The sequence below is a fragment of the Apostichopus japonicus genome, chromosome 15, assembly GCF_037975245.1.
Source record: "Apostichopus japonicus isolate 1M-3 chromosome 15, ASM3797524v1, whole genome shotgun sequence".
Classification (NCBI taxonomy): Eukaryota; Metazoa; Echinodermata; class Holothuroidea; order Aspidochirotida; family Stichopodidae; genus Apostichopus; species Apostichopus japonicus.
In genome coordinates this window covers 389,078-413,614 of record NC_092575.1, presented here as the reverse complement: position 1 = coordinate 413,614, position 24,537 = coordinate 389,078, and the positions used below count along the sequence as shown (strand labels likewise).

General features: G+C 37.8%; 2 protein-coding genes across 5 annotated transcripts in view; one reads left to right on the top strand and one right to left on the bottom strand.

Moving 5' to 3' along the window:
• Nucleotides 1–6,023: 6,023 nt before the first annotated feature.
• Nucleotides 6,024–14,610, bottom strand: LOC139980944 (dynein regulatory complex protein 10-like). 2 transcript variants are annotated; one of them, XM_071993005.1, is made up of 6 exons: nt 14,456–14,610; nt 13,721–13,925; nt 11,751–12,469; nt 10,461–10,694; nt 8,511–8,582; nt 6,024–7,691 (listed from the first exon to the last, which is right to left on the bottom strand). In XM_071993005.1, the coding sequence occupies exons 2-6, from the start codon at nt 13,881–13,883 to the stop codon at nt 7,413–7,415; spliced, it is 1,467 nt and encodes a 488-aa protein (XP_071849106.1). In that variant the 5' UTR covers nt 13,884–13,925; nt 14,456–14,610; the 3' UTR covers nt 6,024–7,412. The 2 variants fall into 2 exon arrangements, with proteins under 2 accessions (XP_071849106.1, XP_071849105.1); XM_071993004.1 differs by having other exon boundaries at nt 14,430–14,609.
• Nucleotides 8,785–24,537, top strand: part of LOC139980943 (two pore calcium channel protein 1-like) — a 35,009-nt gene continuing 19,256 nt past the window's right edge. For 2 of the 3 annotated variants that reach the window (XM_071993001.1, XM_071993000.1), the window contains exons 1-6: nt 8,785–8,935; nt 17,275–17,603; nt 18,278–18,391; nt 18,918–19,048; nt 21,142–21,230; nt 22,186–22,279. In XM_071993001.1, the coding sequence (XP_071849102.1) occupies nt 8,878–8,935; nt 17,275–17,603; nt 18,278–18,391; nt 18,918–19,048; nt 21,142–21,230; nt 22,186–22,279 (815 nt within the window). In that variant the 5' untranslated portion in view covers nt 8,785–8,877. Of the gene's footprint in view, nt 8,936–14,711; nt 14,874–17,274; nt 17,604–18,277; nt 18,392–18,917; nt 19,049–21,141; nt 21,231–22,185; nt 22,280–24,537 lie in introns of those variants that run through there. The other variant, XM_071993003.1, reaches the window with a different exon arrangement.

Sequence of the window (24,537 nt, the reverse complement as noted above, 5' to 3'; positions counted from 1 at the left end):
GTCTCATTATTTGATACCCTGGTCCTAACTTAAACCATGTTAAACAATGTAATGCCTCATCATCCCCAATGCCGCTCAACTTGGACCCTAAGATAAGCTATCCCTTTACAAACTGTTAAGATAACTTGAGAGATAATCTACAAATGAATTCAAAACATTTCATGGAAATACATAGGCAATGTAGATACTTGACGAAATGCTGGCTGGTAGAGACAAGAAAAGAGTATTTAGTTTGCCTGTGTTCGATGTCTGTCATTAAATCGAGAGCAAGGTTTGTTCAGTTCGAGGAGGCTCTGTCTTCAGCTAAAGTTATGTATTTGTGATTCAGTTCTCAGGATGAGTGTTGATAACTCGGCCAAGTACCAACATAGATGAGGAACCAGTGTTATTACATCGAGCTATAACAAGACCGTCAGTATTGCCTGAAATTGCTTAAAGATGTCAAAACTACTCTCCTGGATTTTCTGATTTTACAATTAATCTATTGAAAAGATGGATACAATTATATGCTTGAAGGGGGACGGGGGGGGGGGGGGTTGGGGGAGATGTTTTATGTTTTAATTATTATTGAAAGTTAAACATTAGTAATGATACTTTGAGTTCTAGCATGTTTTTCTCTGGGTGGGGAGGGCACCCGATTCACACAGAGAAGACAGTTATAATATACTGTAAATCTTACAGTTTTGTACCAAAGTAAAAACTGGATCGTGCTATAAATCGGTAGCATGTCCTATAAGGATTACAGTAACAACTGAGGATAGGCTATGTGTAAATCGCAACAAATCCAGTTGTTGGGATTTGTTGGAATTACACATATCCTCAGTTTTCACTGTAATCCTAAATAGCACATGCTACCGATTTATAGCACGATCCAGTTTTTATTGTGGTACTGCATGCGGTAATATCTGTACGGTGAATCGGCTGAGGTGGGGGCGGAGGCGGGGGCGGGGAGGGGGCGGGGGCTGTGGGGCGGAGGAAAGTAAATGGGTGACTTTTACAGTCTCGTTGTTTCATTCATGAGCGACTTTTAAAACATAATTGCAAACCTATTTGGGGTGGGGGGGGGGGAGGATTCACCCCTCTCATACCCGCCATCCTCGATAACCCCTCGCTATATTTTCGTTATCATGGCCACTATTACCCCATTTCACTCTCAATGCAGTGCAATGCTAAGAGGAATCGATATCATCTTTTTTACCCTATCGCTTCTGATTCCTTATATGCCATTTCAGGTCATCTGAAAAGTCTGTAAAATTGTAGTGTTGTTATAGTTTGACGTCAACATAACCATATATTAGAAAGCCATTCTTACTTCGTACTTAGTCGAAATTTAGATTTATGATTTATTTTAATGAATTTCGAGATGATTTTAATTCATTCAGGCTTTGCGGACGGTAAAGTGATGACAGGATAGGAAACATTTTAAAATGCTCTTTAAGAGTCTTGTTGACAAATTGTTTGATATTCAAGACGAATTTTAGTTAAAACGATCCCTGGAGATTTACCTCATATTTGTCATCACCCTTGTAATAGAAGGGGGGAATTGATGAAAGCCACTGGCTTAAATTAAATCCTGCCAACTAATCTCATTGGCTGACATGCTTTTAAAACTTGCAAAAGGTCATGGGCATTCAGTTGAATTGTCAACACATTACTTGACCTTCACGTACATGCTATAGTTTTCGAGAAACTATAAGATCATCATTTTATAATATTTCCACAAAGCCAAAGAAAGGATTTTCTGTCGAGTTTGATTCAGAAAGAGCAAATGACAGTGTCTTAAACATCTCAGAAACTTAGGGTAGAATATTATAATTGACAAATCAACAACATGCTTAGACTTAACCATACAACAGTGCACCTCGTTGTTCTGTACTGAAACAAGGAAACCAACCATTACTGGGCCTTCATGTAGTTATGATTACAAAGAAGCAGTGGCGGAGCTATAGGGGTATTGGTCAATGGGGCGAGAATGGTCTGTAGGGGCGCTTCCGACACTATCTAAGCGGAGCGCCACCACGGGTTGGCGCGGAGCGTACCGAAATTTTTGAGTAAAGATACTCCCTATAGATCGCGGGAAATGACCCTTTCCGGGCCTTGCTAGTTTGCAGATAAACGTAGTATAAATAGGTGTCATCGCCAATAAATGTGACAAATGTCAATAGGTAGATGAGAGCGCAATAACAAAGTCAATAATCGCGAATAAGTAAAAAGTGGTGAAAAGCTGAAAAGGGCGCCAGCAGTCCATTTGAGTCCGTCAGGGGGGGGGGGGGCATCCGCCCCCTGACTGTATGGACGCTCCGCCACTGCAAAGAAGTATTCCTGTCATTGAGAAAAACAACAACCATTCTTACTTTCATCTATGTAGACTTAGCTTGTGATAAATGACCCATTCATGCACCCTCACCCCCTCGCACCCTCTCTGCCTCTCATCTTAATCCAAGTATGCTGCAAATAAAGTTATTTGACCAGCCTGCTAGTTCGTTTAATATGTGACGCCATTGTCTCACCACGTCGTTCTTGTGTTCTCTTCTCAGCATGTTCGTGGTAAAAGTATAAGTTGGAATTTACCAGCAACTCTTTCCAAAACAAAATAATGAAAATGGTTAAGGAAGCAAGTTCTACATGATGTGAATTTAAGAGTTGCTCAAGTCTTCTGTCTTGTGTAACAATCCTGAACAAGGTGCGTGATATTTACTATTTGGGGGAGTTGTTCGTTTTGTGTATCCTTGCCATATTAGTTTATATAGTGGTGATTCTGTGAAGGGGGGTATTTCTGATAGTGAGAGGGGATACATTGTTATTCAATGGGATTGCAGGTGTTTTAAGGGGTGTGGCCCTGGTAGGTGTCCAGGAGACGAATTACCTCTCGTATATAGCCAGATGGGATAAAGGGGAAAAGTTATATAGGGGTTCACCTTACCATCCGATTACCCCTCCCCGATGTATCCACCCCCATACCCCCTGACTATAAAACAACAATGACATCATTGTATATTTAAGTGATGATATATCTGGAGCGAGGTGGTCCCCAACAACCCATCAACAGATGTGTCAAAAACCAGGTCTGAACCAAGAACGGCCCATATGCGAAACAGAATTGTTCGAGGCGTTGATGCAAATACACAGTGGTTTATTTTTCTTTAAAACTATAAATAAATTTTAAGCTAAATACATAGATAAATGTCACCATAATGAGGTCATGATTGTAACGATGGCCTACTTAAGTACAATAAAACACTCAACGCATAGAAACATGTCGTTCAAATCAGAATATATTGATAACGTTTCTCTGTAGGTTGGATGATGGTCCTTTCATCTATACCGCAAGTTCCACTATAGAGAATCAAGTTAAATCAAACGCCGTTTATTATTTTTTCCTCTATATAGTTGTTTATCGATCTATTTACTTCAATTCAACATCCAGAGCATAATGTCTTTCCTATACCAGACAATAGGAATAAACATAAATAAGTTCAAAGTAAGCCGGCGAGACGAGAAACAATCAAAATTCAATATTTTACTTGCCCTTTAAATATATATTAATTTCACCGTCGAGTAATAAACAATGCAATTTGGTTGAACCTAACCTTTGTGTATGCATAATCCCTTGCAGGGGTAAAGATCAGTTTTTTTCAAACACCGATTACTGATGCCAACTGATTACAGCATTTATACTTAATCGGTACCATCTTTGTATTCTGAAGATAAAATAATAATAATCAAGTTCTTTGTTTATTTCTTTGGAAACATTTGCGTTACTTTTCGGTATATGACTCTGACATATGTTTATGTGAAAGTCATAAGAGTTAAAGAGTAATTATTAAGAAAGCTATGAAAAACATCAAACAAGACACTTGACGCTGTTAATCAGCAGGAACAATGTACAATGAACGGATTAAAATCCTTCTTTCTCGCCTCTCTAGCGAAACAACAGTGTTTAAAGTATTTATAGGCTTGATGACACACGTGTTATGAAAGAAAGAACGGCAATGTTTTACATCGTTTGAAATGAACTGTAAGATTATTCTTGGTTTCAGCTTCATCTTAATTATGTTGTTTAAAATGAAAACATCAAATACCCAACAAAGACCCTTCCCCTCCCCTCCCCCACCCCTTCCTTGCATCATGGCGAAGAAGAACCAACGTTGGATAATTGTGGCCAGACCTGTAAAGATAACTTCAAATTTCCAAATTCCTCTAAGAGTCAAATTCATTGCTACAAGAAAGAACATCGTTAGAAATATTGAGTAGACTACAGCAGACAAAATTTGAGTAAAGTTAGAAGGTGCTGACAGGTTTCAAATTAGAGAATGGGCGGAATTACGAACAAGTATGAAATGAAAATAAATGAAAATTGTCTCCATTGAAGCCCGAGGCAATTTCGTTCTTTTACTCTTCGTGGACAACTTGCCAGCAAATCTCTCAGCAATTCTGAACACGATGTAAGGCAAACCTAGAAATGAGTGTTCGGGGAGGTAACAGTCACATGAAGCGAATATTTTGGCATATAAATCGACCGTGTGGCGTCAATATGTCACTGAACAAAAGATTTTGATTACTCCGACACCATCAGACGTTTTAACTTCACACCTTGGGATTACAGTGTCCGAGTTATTACTACAAACTTTAATGCGAAAAAAGGAAACAGGTGCCGTGATGATGCTTTTGTTTCTCAGGGAGAAAGGCAAATTATATATTATCATAAGTTTATTTTATGATTTTTTTATCTCAATATTATTTTATTTTTTATCTTCAACCGGATTATTTTCAGTTCAAAGACGAGAGATACTTCTTCTCTGGTTGTATTTTCTTCCTTTGGTTTTTATTTGTTTTCTGGTTTGTTTAAGTTTGCACACATCCTGAACAGAAACACATACAACTACAAGCTCAGTTGTATACGGTAGCAACTGCAGATTATTACCATATTCACAACGCTTGTTTATGTGTTTGTGTCATTGTTAAACGAGAATATAATTTGTCACCACACCCTTGCATCCCATATTCATACTTTGTACCCTATAAACCACATGGTTGCCCAACTCTCTACTTCCGTATGGAGAACCCATTTAACTAATTACTTGTTTCCTGATAACTTAATTTATTGCTTTCATCTGGAATTGCTGATACCATCAAACATATTAGGCCTTGCGATAACTGCAATTTAGTGATAGGTATCATCAAACCATTTGTTGATATCACAAATCAGTCCATATCTTAATATAAATATCAGCAATTTACTGAATTGTTGATATCTTCAAATGAATTAAGAGATATAAGCAATTTTGACACTTTTTCGTATCTTCGAAGACCAGTTTCGCAAATGGCGGAATAATTTGAAATGATTTCGAATATGTGAGGCACAATGCAATTGCGACATAATGCCTTGTGTATGCTTGCCGTAGTTGTCGCATAAGGCAAAGCATTATTATAGGCCTAACTTGGTTCTCGTTTCTCATTTGTTTCTCAATTACGTCTTTTGTTATGTATAACATACACAGCATCACACACCGTCAGGTCTGGTGGGAAGTGGTTGATCAAAGTTTATCTTACGGACTCGGTGAGACGCGACAGCAAGACACATTTCAACTGTAGGTAGGCTAATTGGGTGAAACAGAGGGCGCTACATCGCATTTGAGCAGAAGTGTTATGTTTGTTTAATTATTGATATCTTCAAATCATTTGTTGAATTATAACGAGATTCTTTGGACAGTATGACATCTGGACAGAGAAAGGCGTTGCTTACCGTCCGTAATCACCCTTACATAACTAAGCTGTAAGAAAATTATGGTAAAACAAAAATCACACCTGTCATTCTTGGGTAGGGATGGGTAATTGGAGGGTTGGGGGTGGCTGAAAACAGAGCAGAAAATGTTCTGGCCTTGAGTCTGACACTCATACATTCCACACTAACTGTCTCATTTAGTATAATTTAGTTTAGATATTTGCCAAATTATACCATTGTAGGGTTTCATAAGAAAGAAAAAAGCTGATGCTAAGGATAACACAAGAACAGATATAAAGTGGGTTTTAGTGGTACACAAACCACAATTCAGTTGTTGCCATTGTTATCAATTATAGTATTTACAGAATTATTCATATCATAAAAATAAACAAGATGAGGAATTTCTTAGCTGGATAGATTGTAACACTACCTTTATGTAACACACTTCACATATGATGATATCATCATACCTGGTCATGAGTGGGTCCAAAACTGGGGTGGGGGTAGGTCCAGATTTAAGGTGGTAGGTCCAGAACTGGGGTGGGGGTAGGTCCAGATTTAAGGTGGTAGGTCCAGAACTGGGGTGGGGGTAGGTCCAGATTTAAGGTGGTAGGTCCAGAACTAGAATGTAGGTCTTAAAATATAGGATCATATGAAGTGCAAATAAAGAACCAACTTTCAGTCAATCAAGCTGATTGTAAATTTGTGGAATGTATATTTTTATGTATATTTGGCAATTGGAAACTCCTCAATGTATGCAAATAGTTGGAAGAATAACAACCCATGAATACCATATTTTGATACAATTTGTTGAAATTTGTTTCACCTGCTAAAGTTCCAAGTTGCCAATGTATAAACTAAATTTGATGGACAATTCTTGAAATGTAATAGAAGATTAAAAGTATATGGCTGGATCATACAAGGCATAGAAACAGGGTAGCTGGAGGGCTGGAGGGAATCACTTACAATGAGATATATACTACAGGTTGCTATTGCTGCAAGTACTATAAAAAAAATACTTTAAAAATACATCAATCTTGTGTGTTTTTAAAGTTAGATTTAAACTAGTATATTGACAGAAGGGTCAGGATGACACCTTTGAAAAAATTGGATGGAATTGATGATAACTTTTCATCAAATTCAAATGAATACACATCATCTTATCTCAAATTCTAAACGATTTGGAATACTTCCTTTGACCTAAAATAGTGTAGGTAGGCTGATAGTTAGCCTAACAAGATAATGAATTACAACTGTCACTCGAATGGTTTAGAAGCCTAAGCCTGTTTTTATTGACCAGGCTAAGATTTCATAAAAAGTAATTGCAGAATTTCTGAAGTCAACAAAGCAATACATATGTTTGAAAAGAACACATTCCAGCAAGAACAGGATTACAAAACCCTGTGCTTGACCAACTGAGCGATCAAGCCTTAATTTGGTGGTTATCCCAACATAGCCATTTTTGCTAGGTTGCTATCTAAAGTTAAATTACCTCGCACACTGTGTAACCAGGAATCATATCCAGTTCTGACCAACAATTTACTATCTCTCTGAACCTCCTATTCAGACTCATTAAAATTACCTACATCATAACATTTTTAAACAACACTTCTGAATAACAAGTCTTTAAGAGTATTATTTTTAGGGGAAATGAAATATTTATTTTCTTTATTTTCTCAACAAATCTTCACTTCTTTTTGCCTTTCTTTCCCTTCTTTCCCTTTTTCTTGTTCTTAGCCTTCAACATTTTCCTACATTTGTAGGACCTCCAGAAGGATTGTACAATCGTGGCAGCTTTGATCATCGCTGCTAGCTCCCTCTGCTGTTGCTCCCGTTTCTCCTGGGCTATCTTCCTCTCCTCCACGATGGTGGTATACTCTGCCTCTAGGGTCTTAAATCGTTCCTCCAGCTCGTTCAACTGAGCCTTTTCTTCGGTGTAAATGCTGTCCAGGTCCTCATACTCTTCCTGAGAAAATAATCGGTACTTCTATTTCATCTTTTGCTTCTATCCACAATACACATTGTGCACATGCTTTACAAGAGGTGGGGAGGAGTGGGTACAGCCAAAGGTACTTGGTTCAATTAAAGGGATCAGGGAAAATAATAAGGAGATTCTTATATATCCTATGGTAATGAGAGTCTCTGACATAGCATCAAGTTTACTGGATGAAGATTCACATATTTGCAAGAGTTGCTGAACAAAAAACCAACGTATCATTTAATTGTCTTTCTTTTTTTCTTTAGATTCAGGTATGTGGTACTGTAACTAACTGGTTGGGTAAATCTACTTAATATTCTTCACAAAGTCCAAAAACATTTGAATTGTGTCCAAAGACATACAATCAGCCAATCGTTTGCCTAAGAGCAGTTCATAATAATAGCAAGGTTATATCTCATACTTATACACACAACAGGCTAGGCTAGGCCAAGGCACAAATCATGACATAAGGCTAGGCTAGGCCAAGGCACAAATCATGACATTCAAACTATTTGACCAAAGTTGACCTGACAATCTATATCCCAGGTTCTCAATTTTCTATTTATTAGTTTGCCAACAAACATGCAGTATCAACAGTGACTTCCTTAAACTTGCATTTTACTATCATTCTCAGGGGCATAGAAACCAGTTCATATTTAGTGATTTAACACATCTCTATGTCTAGGGATAGTGTAGAGGGTCTGTACCTAAAGGAAGGTCCATATTTCTTGTTATCCATGAAATTTGAAGACATTTTTGCGGCACACCAAACTGTAGAGGTGATACTTTAAATTGCTAATCTCTAACCTGTCTTTCACCCATATCCTGGTCATACTTCTGAATCCAGTTCTCTACTTCAGTTTCAATTTTATATTTCCTCTGAAAAACAAAAAACACAAAATGAACTTCAATTTAATTGAAATGGTTCAAAAACTTGTCTTAGATACACAAGCATTTCAGGCATGGTAAACTATTGCTTGACCCTAGTTTCTACAACAAATAGACTCCCATATTCCTAGTGCATTACTTCCTTCTTAAAGTTGGAAATTTTTTTTATGACTTATATAAATAATAAAACCAAGTCATGCATAGCATCAAACAACAGCTTCTGTGTATGACTATGTATGGACTATTTAGTATTGTAGAATGAGGCTCTGACACAGTACATGTTAAAATGGCGTTAGTTCGGAGCATCGTGCGGGCAAACCAAGGACATGAACAACAACAACACGGTAAGCCAAAACTCACTTCATTTGATTAATGATTTCCATATTTACAGCGTTTAATTGCTGCTACAGCCAAACATGGCTGAAAATGTATTTTTTTTTGTTAAGCTTAGTTATTAGGGTCTCTAGACTTCACAGAAATGCAGCCACCTTTTTATGAGCAAAGAGTAAACATCACCAGTAGTAGTGGCAAATTTCACTGGGGTTTTCCTGATATGCAGTTTTCATTTGCCTGAGGTTTGTTATGAGTGGCTTGAATCATTGCTGATATGCTGAGCGTCTTGTACTGATCTCAAGTCTTATATTTATTTTGCTTCCTCTCTGCTGGTTCTCTCTTAGCTTAATTGCTGGATGCTTAGTTTGGCTCTGTTAAATAACAGAACATAACATTTTGCAAATGTAGGCATATTTTCTATTCCTTCTTCTTTCCTTTTTGTTTTCTTTGTGAGTGCGACTGGGGTGGAAGTTCGTTCGGGATCAGTATAATTTACATGTGAACATGAAAATAACATGATAAGAAGATCGAAATGACACAAAACAAACAATTTTCTCATTATTAGTCTGTGTTTAAACACTGGAAAGGTAACCGTTTGAGCAAAGATAAACTATACAAAAGATCGGCACACTTTTGCCACGATAAAGTGTATTGTCTGCAGAACAAAAGAATGTAGCAACGTTGGTGCCAGGATCGTCCAAGTTGCTTCGGAGAGTTAGTCATGCATATCTTTAAGCTCCTCCCATTCTGCATAGGACTTCTGCAGGGCTAGGGAGCTCATTTTATGGTGTGTGCACAAAGTGTAAAGGGGTCATTGTGCAGTTGTGGCTGCGCCTGGCACAGACTAGATTTGGCTATGTTCCCTATTTAATCGGTACATATTAAATGAAATATAGGCTTTAGCACAGTATAGGTGTGTAGTATGTTTGATAGATTCAAAATGTAATAGTAGCATTACATTACACAGAATTATTATGACACTGCGTTATATTTTACATTTCACATTACTTTTGAATTATGCAAATGCTTTAGCCATAGCATACAATCTGGTAAGGGTAAATGTAGTTTGCCTGAGCAGTACACACAATGTTATAACAGACTTTGTGTCAACCTAGGGCAAGTTCTACACCCCCTACCTTCCCCATCCCAGATACTTCCACTCCAAGCTTTGGCTGATAGCAAAAACAAGTAATCTGACAGTGATACTGTATGTCTTGCATCATATTCTCAAATCTCTGAGATCAGAGATATTTAGTGACACTACAGGAGCACATAAGGTAATTTCCTATGCAGCTTGGCTGCAAGATGCTGCAGCCTCCTCCTACTGATATGGTACCAACAGTAAGCTTGTTAAAGTATTGTTTTCAAGACAGTACTGCCTATTCAGATCATCCTATCAGTTGTAATGTTGTAAATTCATTTGTCATTTAAGTCATTTTCTTGAACCTCAGGAAGAAGTATGAGGAAGGCTCACATTGATACCACCAACCCGCTCCTGTAACCATATGTCATAAATTAAGATGTTACATGAAATACCTTTCTCAAAGTCAGTTCACTCTCTCTGTGTTCTGCTGTCATTGCTGCGAGCTTGTTTCTTAGTTTTTGCACCTCTCCTTGTAGAGTGGTCTGTTTTCCCTCGGAGTTCTTTAAGTCTGCTTGCTGTGATTTGTCTGCTTCCAGCCTGGTTCTTCTGATGTGTTCCTCGGAGAACTTTTCCAGTTGATGGCGGTCTCCTTTCAGTCTTCTTATCTCGTCATTTCTCTTTGATATCTACCAAATAATTTACATATAGTCAAAAGATACCTTACAACAAGGAAAGTTAAGTAGGTGTAAGGAATGAATACTTTACAGTAACATGCTTATAGAGAGAAATAAAGAGATACACATGTTATGCTATGGAAACAAACTTCCTGACTGGCCTTCAAAATAGAAAGATAATGATGCAGTTCCACAGTCTTGAAGGTCAAACAGTTGGATATATAAACAAATTTTTCATGAATTCTAAAAGACCTGCCAAAAAATTGCAACATGTTTACTCTGGCTAACTCATTGCTTACTTCATTGTGCAGTTTTGTCCTCCCCTTCCCAATGTTTCAATACACCATCTCTGAGTCAACATGTTTACTCTGGCTAACTCATTGCTTATTTCAATGTGCAGTTTTGTCCTCCCCTTCACAATGTTTCAATACACCATCTCTGAGTTAACATGTTTACTCTGGCCAACTCATTGCTTACTTCAGTAGGCAGTTTTGTCTTCCCCTTCACAATGTTTCAATACACCAGAGTCAACATGTTTACTCTGGCTAACTCATTGCTAACTTCAGTGGGCAGTTTTATCCTCCCGTTCACAATGTTTCAATACACCATCTCTGAGTCAACATGTTTACTCTGTCTAACTCATTGCCAACTGCAGTGTACAGTTTAGTCTTCTCATTTTTCAGCAGATCACTCAGAACCTCAAAGGGACAACATCTATTTCATTTTCTCTAAGAATTGTAACTCTAGAGATACATTATTTTGCCCAAGCCATTTAATATTTTCCAAGTACAGCAATTGGATAGCCTCTTCATGAAACTCTCAATCTCAATCAGTTACAACCGTTTGTTTTCCAAAGGGTGGAGACTTTGTCTAATCCAATGCAGACAATGTCCTATCCCTCCAATTTATATCCATTTTAAGTTGTAAACCTTTGACGTTTACCACAAATTCCATCATCCCTGGTGCAAGTCTGAGAGTATGATTAAATAAAGAAACAAGGTTTGCAGTAACTTTATTTCCCTTCAACGTTTGTGTAAAACAATACCAGCAGGTGCTTTGAATACTCACTTCTGTGTCTTTTTCTGCTAATTCACCTTCTAGTTCTGTGGATAGTTTCTCCATAACTTCACGGTTTTTCTTTTCTCTAACGGATATCTCCTGCAGGTATTCCATCTTTTCTTTCTCTTCAAGAGGAGTTGTTAGTAACCTCTCCAAGATAAACCCTTTGAGATCCTTCAAGTAAAGTATCATCTGAGATGCTCTCTCATCACGTTCTTTCACCTCAGACCTCAGAGAGTTCACCAGGGCTGGGCTAGGGCCAAACATTCTAAGGAGATTCTTGCAAGAAAATGTTACTTGATACTCCTGAGCTGTAATCATTTTCACTAAATTATTTTCGATTTCATCGATTTCATCAACCTCACTTTGCATTTGTTCTTCCTTTGATTTAATGCTTTCTCTCGGACTTCCTTCCTCGGATCCCATTTGACTATCTTCGTCCTCTGCCTGTCTTGCTAGCTCTTCTTCTGCTATTGCCTTGGCCTCTCTGTGTTCCTTCAACTTCATAAAAGTGTCTTGCAGATTGTTTTGTAGGTTACCATGTTCATGTAAAGCTGTCTGGAGATCATCACTTAACATACTGCTATATTTGTTCACATTCTGAATAGCATAAGGCAAAAGGCTAACAATTTCAGTTTTCTTGATGCTTTCATCCAGAACTGCAAGGACTCTCTGGGATTCAACTGTTGTCAATTTTTTCCTTCCCGGGTCCAAAATACTTAGGGGGTCTGAAAACAAAAGACAGCAATAAGTTCTATTTCAGCTATCTTGATGCTAACAAAGAGAAATGTATATAAAATATGTTTGGCAAAGCACAATTACAGTACTTTTACACATACAGTGCTAGTTCCAAAAGAAATATATCGTGGTGATTGATAACATTGCATGTCCCCTAACTGTTCTGTATTACGTAGCTGCACTGGTAGACACTGCAGTTGCAGTGTTCATTAAACAAATTGTAAACACTTTATCGAATGCAACTTTGGTGAATTATTTCCCCCATGTTCCTGAAAACTGTGAGCAAAATAAAGTGTTAGCAGTTTGCTAACAGTTTTTGTTTTATTTTGACTTTCAGCTGCTCTGTTACTGTCTCCCTTTGGGTGATCCTCCATTCACTTTGTATTTGTAATTGTATTTTGTGTCTGAGTTTTCCATTTTCTTTCTGCCATTTACTCATCCCGCTGTTTTCACCATGTCTCACCATTTTTGTTTGTTTCAGAAGCTCAGGAAATCCTCTTACATCAATCTCTTAGGTGTTCATCCTGCTCATTAACCTACCTGTAATCTGTGCTTGTATTTTGTCCCTTGTAGTTTCTGTAAATGTCATTTAAACTCCGAAGAAGATCCTGCTAGAATGAAAACTTAAGGTCCACTTACGTTTACATATTATTATTATTATTAAGTTACTGGATACCATTCTACAACATATAGCATGGACACTTCGAAGTTCGGACACTTAAGCCTTAAAACACCCCAAAACTATATCTTCTGGTCTAAATCACCTGAAAATATACTTGATATGGTGGGAGAATTGTGTTATATTACAATACACGGCCAAACTTTCTTTCCTGCAAACTGTTTTCACGTTGTATTTCAAGAAGATTCTTCGTGATTGTGGAACTGGTATATCTTTGCTAGAGTATTGCAAAGTTCGGACACCCAACCCACAGTGTGGCGCTGGTGATAAAATTGGTGGCACAGTTGCTCTTTCAGTAATTATAACAGACTTCATAGATCTCCGTCATTTTATTGATAAATATGTAAGTACTTACTTACACACGGGTCATTTTGGAGAGATAATAACTGTAGCTTTGTAGTTTTTCGTGAAATTGGCTGTTGCTATAGGTTGTCATGGTGAAATCGTGTACTTCTTAGGGTGTCCGAACTTCGCAGTGTTCCGAACTTCACAATACTGACTATACACATAACATTGCATCACAAACACAACAGCTATTAAAAATTAAATAGAAATTTCTTACCAGTCTTAACTGGTTGAGACTTTGGCGGTTTTGGTCTATGAACAGCTTTGAACTTTTGTGGAGGCTGTGGATTGGGCTTCTCTGCTCTTTCTTTTGGTCCTTCAGATCGAACTTTGTCAAGGAGACGGAAAGTCTCCATGACAGCCATGTCAGCAAAAGACATCGTTGTTCCTTTCAGAAATGCACTTCAATAAAATTATAAATGCTGAAATAAAAAAGGAGGATTTCCAGTAAATGACATAAAATTATGAAAAACGCTGAATATACTGTGAGCTAGTCTTGTAACATTCTAGGCAATACTGACTAAAGCTACACTAAAAGTAAAAGTAACAAAGTGGCTATTCTTACGACCGTTCGTAAGAATAATTTCCGACTACGCATGCGCAGTTGCTATTTTTATGACAGGAGAACTATTTTTTACGACCAGGAGTAACAATAATTTTCGGTTAGTGTTAGGATTGGGGTTTAGGGTTAAAGTTAGGGTTACCCCTACTACATGCGCAGTTGCTTTATTTACTTTACTGCGCTTGAATTTGCCTTTGTCGTAAGAAAAGTTGGTAAATAATTGTTACGACTAGTCGTAGGAATAGCCAGGCCTAAGAGTAAACCAATTTTAGTTAGGCCTAGCCTAGGCTATAGTGACTGGCCTAGCCTAGGCTATAGTGACTAGCCTAGCGTAGGCCCTGTAATTGGCCTAAGTAAAACTTACAGTTTACTAATAACACGAGATGTTACTAGTTTTATTGTCGTTTGTTTGTGGGTTAAGACAATGTTCTTCAGATCCTAGTCGCTGAACGGTATATCATTTACAATACAACGGCAGTATACTATGTATTGTAACTGGTTCTTATTACGGCTTGCCAAAGAATACAGTTGACATTTTAAGGCTACAGTGCTATCGTATCGGTACTCCTCCTGGTTGCTACGTAAACAAATAGGCGAGATCGAAAACGGTCGAAACTGTGACATTTGACCTCAGCGAGAGTAATGATCTGATTGCTCATGTAAACATTGAAATGGGTGTATAGCCTATATGATTTGGAGGTAGACACGAAAGCAAGTTACGAAGCAAATTTGCAGAAAAATAAGTGCGATGTTATTCTTAACTTCGAGGAAGTAAGTAGACAGATTATGGACCGAGAAGATGAAATAGGTAAGGCTCTCGTAAAAAGTCCTATTCCTACATAAGCCCTAACAACTTAGTCATAACTTGAGTTGTACAGCCCAACGAAGTAGCCTATGGAGTATGGTGTCGTATGATGTTTGTGGTAGGCCTAAATAAAGTCTAGTGTTACAGTAGTACTACTGACAGTGGTAGGCCTAGTAATATTAGGCATAACAATCGAATAGTCCAGTTAATGATCATAACGATTAAAGCCCCCAAAAAATTCTGTGAACTAAATCTGCGAGCAAACCTGTTACAGGCGAGGTCCAGGCCTTGCAATTGCAAAACTTGCCTTCACACAGCCTTATTATATGTATTATGCTGTATGTGCATACTGTACATATACAGTAACATATACTTTGTACACTTCAGAGTACAGACCACTGATCTTGGTGGTACAGACCCTGGTGGTCGGGACCATGCTTACTTTCCTCACAGCCGCGCGCACGTATGACAAGCTAGCTTGAGTACAACGTTTACATGCAGTACTATACCGTGCATGTGGGCATATGGCATGCTCATTATGTTGCTGTAATGTGCTGTATACCCTGAGCTTACCCGGTTCTCTGGAAATGATCGGAAACGATTACAGAAATCACTTTTCACTACTGGTGAGAATTCCAGCGACACAACATGAGTAGTCATGAACAGTGTCAAACACCACATAAAATGTCAATAACCCTTCATAACAGTTCTATCCAATGTTTGTGGATTTCCGTAAGACTAGTCACTTAGAGGAAGCCAATTTAGCCTTAGACTGCTAGACTAGGCCTGCGTAGCCTAACGTTATCTTACTCATCCACAAGGCTAAATCGATACATTTTAGTATTACTCACGTATGGCTCTCGCGCAGGATGCATCATTTTAAAAGTCCAAGTGCTTACATTTGGACAAATAAAAATTCCTTAGGACCACCAAATTAAAAGGCAATTCGTTATCCAAAGGAAAACCTTTAAACTTTCTTAAAAATGAGCCCTGATTATAACTACCTTGGAGACTCATTCAATTTCTACTACAAATTTACAAAACCTGTAAACAAGCAAACTAATCAAGCAAGGCGTACTTCCCTTTTTGTGACCTATGACCTGTTGCCCCTGGATTTACAGATCCAATTGTTTGACCAAACTGTCCTTCCCACTCTTTTATACGGCTGTGAACTTTGGGGATCCGTCAGATCGAAGCTTCCATCTTAAGTATATAAAACATGTTCTCGGGTTATCTAGACCACGCTCATCTGTATGGCCTATGGAGAATCAGGCCGTCATAAAATAATTAAAGCTATTGAAATTAGGATGGTATATAACCTTTTGGTGTGAATTACTTAACAGTTGTGAGCACAAACTTTCTCATATGTTCCTTAAACTTTTAAGATCTTTTCATGATAATGGTGTGTACAGTTCATCCTGGCTAGTTGAAGTTGAAAATATTACTTATTAAATGTATAAAAAGTGGAATGTCCTGTGTTTGGAATATTCTTAATGAAGGTGTACTCTTCACAGACAATACCTTGTACATAATATCTAAGTCTTGGCTCAAAGCGACCATAGATCAACAACTAAGGGATATTTACGAACACGACTAGCTAGGCGATATTAACAATAACTATCAATACAAAACTCTACAGAATGTGTAAAGAGAAACTTGAGTTTGAAACTTATTTGACTAACTAAAATTCCCCCACAGAGTAAACTAGTAAATTCCGCTATGTAAATAGTCAACTCCCTATCGTACAAGGAAGGTTCACAAACATTGATTTTCATGAAAGATTGTGTGAGTTATGTGACCAAAATTCATTAGGAGACGAATTTCATTATGTCTTTTATTGTCCTTACTTTTCAGCCAATAGGATTGATTTTAGGAAAAGACCCAGTTCTATTAAAATGAAGCATTTGTTTCAATCATTGGGTAAAAATGTCCTTGAAATCTAAGTAAATTTTGTAGTTAAACTCTAAAAACGTTTGTCTCTGAGAAAGTTTCTTTCTCTTAACAGTCTCTGGTGCCATGTTTTCACTTTCAGACATTTCTAAAGTCCTGCTCCACCCCCCCCCCCCCACCCTCTTTTTCCTCTCAAACTATTATTCAGCACAAATTGTGTGTCATTCCTTTTTTCTTTCCTTTTCATCCCTTATTCTCTAAAGTTATCTGTTATTTGTAATTTTGTTAATCTCTGGATTGTTGTTGAAATGTACCATGTAAATGTCTCTTATACCTCACTGAGGTGATGTGGAGAAATAAACTGAAACTAATGACACTGCAGTGAAGGTTCAGTAATTGTAACAATGTTGATTTCTGTTGAGCTGGTATATGAAAATACCTTTTGATGAAAAATGACCTTTTTCACTTTGATATTTTGTTAATCAAAATTTACTTAATCCATTTTTTTTTTCAGGACTGATAGAGGAAGAGGAAGATGATGACATTACTGGAGAAATCCCTACTATAGCATTTCCCTCCAGTTCAACATCAATTGGTTCCATCAATCATTTTCCAGATGACAAGAGATGGGAACTCAATTACCAAGAAGCAGCAATTTACCTGCAGGAAGGCGAAAACAACAACCGCTTTGATACACATCCTAGTAACCAGAGTGCCTTGCCCGCTTACCTGATTGTTCATAATACCTACTTCTTTCTAATTGATTTGGCTGCGTCAATTCTTCTAATGAGCCTAGCTTTAATCGAAAGCCCAGCTGTACCTGTCATAGAAGTAGATGAATTTGTGAGCCAATATTTTATTTACATCTTCTATACCCATTTAAGCAATAATTATTCATTCAATCATGTGTGTTTTGAGTTTGGGACACTTGATATTACATATTTGGTTTCAGAACAATCCAAAATGGTTGCAGTTAATAAGTTTGACTGAAGAATGAAGAAAAGTAGAACAATTTGTGAATTTCTGGTTGCTAACACAACTTACATGTGACAAATTCCAACGTCAGGTAAGAGTGTCAAGGTCTTTGGGTGTAACAGGTAACAATTACCATGTGCGGTTTCTATGGGAACAACATACATTTTAAGCCAAATGTTTACCAAAATTGTCAGACATTTAGCCAGGTATAGTGCAAAGCAAAGTATGGGAAATGAACAGACTAATTTGACCCACACAAAACAGAAGCAGAAATAATTGCAAATCCAGGAACATTTTTTGTTTGTTCAATAAGTCTGTCTCTGATGATCAGAATGCAGCAATCTTGTGATTTTGATTTTCAGATTCATGTCTCTTTAGAGCTATTTCTTCGAATTTTCTATTTTCAGATTCATGTCTCTTTAGAGCTATTTCTTCGAATTTTCTATTTTCAGATTCATGTCTCTTTAGAGCTATTTCTTTGGGTTTTCTATTTTCAGATTCATGCCTCTTTAGAGCTATTTCTTTGGGTTTTTTATTTTCAGATTCATGCCTCTTTAGAGCTCTTTTGTTTGACTCTGATTGCCATTGGCGTTGGAATGAAGATGCGATGGCTGGGATTGAAATCATTCCTGAAGCACAAACGAACAGCAATAAAAGTGAGCAGCAATAAACCACTTCCTAATAAGGATCTTGAACGGAAATGAATCTTTACTTGTTGACGAGCAGTTCAATTGAGAGTGCAATTTTCCTATATATAGCAGAATCAAATGTCAGGAATTTGTTGCAATGGACTGATAATGTACCTGTGACAATTTTGTACTCACCAATTGGATACAGAAAGATAAATATATTTTTGACAATCTTTGATCAGAACCTGAAAGCATTTCATCTTTTATGTCTCAAAAGAACACAACATGTCTGAGCAAACAGTCAAATATGTAGAATTATCTTATGCACTGCTATTTATAATCATGTGGCTGCAGTTACTGTACACATCAAAAGAAGCTCCTCTTAGTTTGTGATATCCGGGGCTGATTTATAATTAGTCACCTGGGAGCATGCTTTATAATTTCAGTCCTTGATGAACTATTCGTGTACTATACTGCTGACACTCAGGAGACACATTTTTGTAAGATATTGTTTTAAAGTGTTGTGAATTATCATGGTTTTATTTCCATGTAGGCTGTTGTTCTACTCATCATGTATGTGGAGGCTATTATAGTCATAATCCGACATCAGAGCCACTTTCGTGTCACCAGAGCGCTACGGCCTTTCTTTTTCATTGATTGTCACTACAGCAGAGGAGTTAGGAGGTAAGTAGGATACTATACTGCTTCTTATTGGTTTTGTCACTACTGCTGGGAGGAGGCTTCAGCCCTGGCAGTCATAGGGGCCCCTTCATTAGGAACCCGGTGGCTAGAGGACTTGTGAGTAAAACCCCATTGGAATTGTCCTCCTCTGGGGAACAGTCCAGTCACAGGGAACTATTTCTTATTTTTATTTTTTATTTTTTTTTAGCACAAGGGTACATCCCGGCAGGATGGGTTTGCCAGGTCTGGGGCAACCTCCCATTATATTTCCTAAGTAGCTCCCTTCTCTCTTTTAAAGCTTCCAAGTTTTTGTACTGCGTGTCTACAACCTCATTCGTTACTTTAAATTGCTCGATCGTCTGGTTTTCACGATCCCCATAAAAAAAGGGAAAAAAAGAAGTTCCAATTAACCTGTTTGAGCCGTGCCTTGCACGGCTTAAACAAGTCTTTCACTCTTTCATGTTTTGATCGTGCTTTATGACACCGTCATGCAAGTTGTTTTCAAGGTAAACACACCCTCTTAATTTCTAATTGGTTCTGTCAGCCAATTGTTAATGTGCACTCAACTGATGCTTTCAATGAAATCACAACAATTGATGCATTCAACTTGTTCATACCATTCATGGCACAGTTATTAATAACTTAGCAAGCATACGCAAGGTTCCAAGCAGGGAACTATACTTAATAACTTAGCAAGCATACGCAAGGTTCCAAGCAGGGAACTATACTTAATAACTTAGCAAGCATACGCAAGGTTCCAAGCAGGGAACAGTTATTAATAACTTAGCAAGCATATGCAAGGTTCCAAGCAGGGAACTATACTTAATAACTTAGCAAGCATATGCAAGGTTCCAAGCAGGGAACTATACTTAATAACTTAGCAAGCATACGCAAGGTTCCAAGCAGGGAACTATACTTAATAACTTAGCAAGCATACGCAAGGTTCCAAGCAGGGAACTATACTTAATAACTTAGCAAGCATACGCAAGGTTCCAAGCAGGGAACTATACTTAATAACTTAGCAAGCATACGCAAGGTTCCAAGCAGGGAACTATACTTAAATTGGAAAAAAATCTATAGCAATAGCAATAAGACTCATGATCAATCTCATGATCAATACAGAATAGCAATAAGACTATCTCATGATCAATCTCACGATCAATACAGAACAGCTTTTGTACGGGCAAAGATGGCAGGCAGACAACTAGTAAGGTAGCATACAACTATTAAAAGCCCCATTGCCTTACACAATAAATACACTAAACACAAAGTAATGTGGTCTCTAAGTCTAGGTAGAAGTTCTCACTAGCTAAACGCTACCCATCACCGGATAGCTGACAAGTTGGCCTTTCATGGCACCATCAATTTTCCATACCATGACCGCGCAGATTTTTGCTATCAGAGCCTGAAGTTTTTGCCACTTGTAAACAAACCTCTTCACCCAGAAGTAAACAATTTTCGTACCCTGCTCCTGGGAGGCTTAAAGGGGTCTAAACTTGCCTCAATTGACTCAATTTTTGCACCACATATACTTCCATTTATGGTCTTAAAACTACATCATAATTGATAACAGGTCAAAAAAAGATGTTCTCCTGCTGCTTTTTGGCACTTTTCCTGAAGAAAAACAATCTGGCGGATAGATATAGACTCTGAAAGGAGTATGCCAGCGTAAGCAAACAAATTATTGTACAAACATAACAAAACAGACATCCTTGTGGTTCCATTTAATATTATATATTGTATCTCAACCTTTAAGCATAGGTACCAGCCTGACAATATATGATTATACCAGATTACATTGAACGTAAAACTAACATGAATCAACACATTGATAGTGTAACACTGACAGTAGAATCTTGTACAATACACTCTGTCAAAAGAAGTAAATGGTGTAGCATAAATGTTTTCATCTTGTTGCTAGTTGAAGAAAGCTTTACAAGGGTTGGAAGAGTTGCTGTTTAGCCCTGATACAGTATTGCAATGCTAGTCCATCACTGTATGCTGTGGTTACAGTAAATTCAGTTATACCTTCAATGCTGCCTCCCAAGGTTTATTTCTTTTAATCATTTCTTTGATATATTTTTATCCTTTTACAGATCTCTTCGTCAGATTTTTCAGTCACTGCCACCAATAGTTGAAATGCTTGTGCTATTATTCTATTTTCTACTCATTTTTGCCACCTTAGGTGAGTCAAGTTGGTTAACTGTGTCTGTCTGTCTGTCTTGTTGAGTGTTAATGTATCTCAAAGTAAGGTATTTCACTTAAGTCACTTAAGTCACTATTTCACTTAAGTCACAAGGTGACTTAGCATTAAAGAATCTATCAGTAACAGTCAATTAATCAATTTACCTCTAACAATGCTAAATATTTGCTTTGGATTGAAAATATTGTAAGACAAAGTGATTCCTTGTTTCTATATTTCAATTGAGCTGCAGTAAATACTTATATTTGGAAAGTTATCCTCCAGAAAACAATTGATAATATATGTTGCAGAGAAGTGCACAAAATGTGTGCAAATGGGATGTTATTTCTCATTAACAGCAATGATACATTAAGGTCTTCCAAAGTTATTTTGTGGACATGTTGGTATGTATGAACAACTCATGATGTGTAAGGTCAAAGGTTATCATCCAGGCTCAACAAGGGTGTGTTGTTCTTGTTAAGCAGTAATCCAACATATTCTCATTTGAAACTGTACTCCAGATTCTCCCCTTGCTCCAGAAACACCCTCTCCCCCAGAACCCCCTCTCCCCAGAAACATCCTCTCCCCCAGAAACACCCTCTCCCCCAACATCCTTCCCCATCATGGGTGGTGGTATTATTTTGGTCCCTGCTCAATGTGATATTGTAAGTATGCAGAAGCCTGTCCGCTTTCATGTCCACTCAGTACATACAGTATGTAGGTGCTAAGGACTGTAAGAGGACCGAGTACCTCTCTTCATTTTGGGTGTTCTTGGCACATACTTTTTCATTTTTCCAGTTATTCATATAGAAATGACAACACACACACTTAGTGAAGGCAATGTGTAAACTGGTACTACATGCTGTGTGTATTAGTCGTTACCAAGAAAGAGTCATGAAGTTTGTATGGAGGGGGTTTAATTATTGGCTCCAATCATTTCATTATCTTTTCTTACCAGGATTCTACTTGTTCTCCAAAATTGACCATAACGACTACTTCCGGACGATGGGGGCCAGCTTTGTAAATTTATTTGTTCTCCAGACTACAGCCAAGTGAGTTGTTGATCAAGAAATGTTGAGTTCTGGAATAGAATGACAGCAAAATAATTCCCTTCAACATTTCCTTGCAAAGTGCTAAACTCACCAAACTTACATCAATAAAGTTGGCGCTGCAGAATACAGCTGCAGCTAAATAAAGATAACCTAGATAATCATTATCTATACTAGACCAATTGTAAGAAGTATATCAAGTGGTTATTGAAGGTTTGTTAAACTCATCATTTGATATGACTATTTGCCCCCTACAGTTATCCCGATGTCATGATGCCTATTAACTCACCATTTGATATTACTATTTGCCCCCTACAGTTATCCCGATGTCATGATGCCTATTAACTCACCATTTGATATGACTATTTGCCCCCTACAGTTATCCCGATGTCATGATGCCTATTAACTCACCATTTGATAGTACTATTTGCCCCCTACAGTTATCCCGATGTCATGATGCCTATTAACTCACCATTTGATATGACTATTTGCCCCCTACAGTTATCCCGATGTCATGATGCCTATTAACTCACCATTTGATAATACTATTTGCCCCCTACAGTTATCCCGATGTCATGATGCCTATTAACTCACCATTTGATATGACTATTTGCCCCCTACAGTTATCCCGATGTCATGATGCCTATTAACTCACCATTTGATATGACTATTTGCCCCCTACAGTTATCCCGATGTCATGATGCCTATTAACTCACCATTTGATATCACTATTTGCCCCCTACAGTTATCCCGATGTCATGATGCCTATTAACTAACCATTTGATATCACTATTTGCCCCCTACAGTTATCCCGATGTCATGATGCCTATTAACTCACCATTTGATATTACTATTTGCCCCCTACAGTTATCCCGATGTCATGATGCCTATTAACTCACCATTTGATATTACTATTTGCCCCCTACAGTTATCCCGATGTCATGATGCCTATATATTAACTAACCATTTGATATTACTATTTGCCCCCTACAGTTATCCCGATGTCATGATGCCTATTAACTAACCATTTGATATCACTATTTGCCCCCTACAGTTATCCCGATGTCATGATGCCTATTAACTCACCATTTGATATTACTATTTGCCCCCTACAGTTATCCCGATGTCATGATGCCTATTAACTCACCATTTGATATTACTATTTGCCCCCTACAGTTATCCCGATGTCATGATGCCTATATATTAACTAACCATTTGATATTACTATTTGCCCCCTACAGTTATCCCGATGTCATGATGCCTATTAACTCACCATTTGATATCACTATTTGCCCCCTACAGTTATCCCGATGTCATGATGCCTATTAACTAACCATTTGATATCACTATTTGCCCCCTACAGTTATCCCGATGTCATGATGCCTATTAACTCACCATTTGATATCACTATTTGCCCCCTACAGTTATCCCGATGTCATGATGCCTATTAACTCACCATTTGATATCACTATTTGCCCCCTACAGTTATCCCGATGTCATGATGCCTATTAACTCACCATTTGATATTACTATTTGCCCCCTACAGTTATCCCGATGTCATGATGCCTATTAACTCACCATTTGATATGACTATTTGCCCCCTACAGTTATCCCGATGTCATGATGCCTATTAACTCACCATTTGATATGACTATTTGCCCCCTACAGTTATCCCGATGTCATGATGCCTATTAACTCACCATTTGATATTACTATTTGCCCCCTACAGTTATCCCGATGTCATGATGCCTATTAACTCACCATTTGATATTACTATTTGCCCCCTACAGTTATCCCGATGTCATGATGCCTATTAACTCACCATTTGATATTACTATTTGCCCCCTACAGTTATCCCGATGTCATGATGCCTATTAACTCACCATTTGATATGACTATTTGCCCCCTACAGTTATCCCGATGTCATGATGCCTATTAACTCACCATTTGATATGACTATTTGCCCCCTACAGTTATCCCGATGTCATGATGCCTATTAACTCACCATTTGATATTACTATTTGCCCCCTACAGTTATCCCGATGTCATGATGCCTATTAACTCACCATTTGATATTACTATTTGCCCCCTACAGTTATCCCGATGTCATGATGCCTATTAACTCACCATTTGATATTACTATTTGCCCCCTACAGTTATCCCGATGTCATGATGCCTATTAACTCACCATTTGATATTACTATTTGCCCCCTACAGTTATCCCGATGTCATGATGCCTATATATTAACTAACCATTTGAT

What these genes read in the sequence shown, in the direction of transcription:
- LOC139980944 (XM_071993005.1), bottom strand. Translation starts at nt 13,883, where the DNA reads ATGTCTTTTGCTGACATGGCTGTCATGGAGACTTTCCGTCTCCTTGAC. An exon ending in GTCTCAACCAGTTAAGACTG is followed by an intron (nt 12,470 to 13,720) that starts GTAAGAAATTTC and finishes TTTTGTTTTCAG; the next exon opens with ACCCCCTAAGTATTTTGGAC. An exon ending in GTGAACTGACTTTGAGAAAG is followed by an intron (nt 8,583 to 10,460) that starts GTATTTCATGTA and finishes TTTGTTTTTCAG; the next exon opens with AGGAAATATAAAATTGAAAC.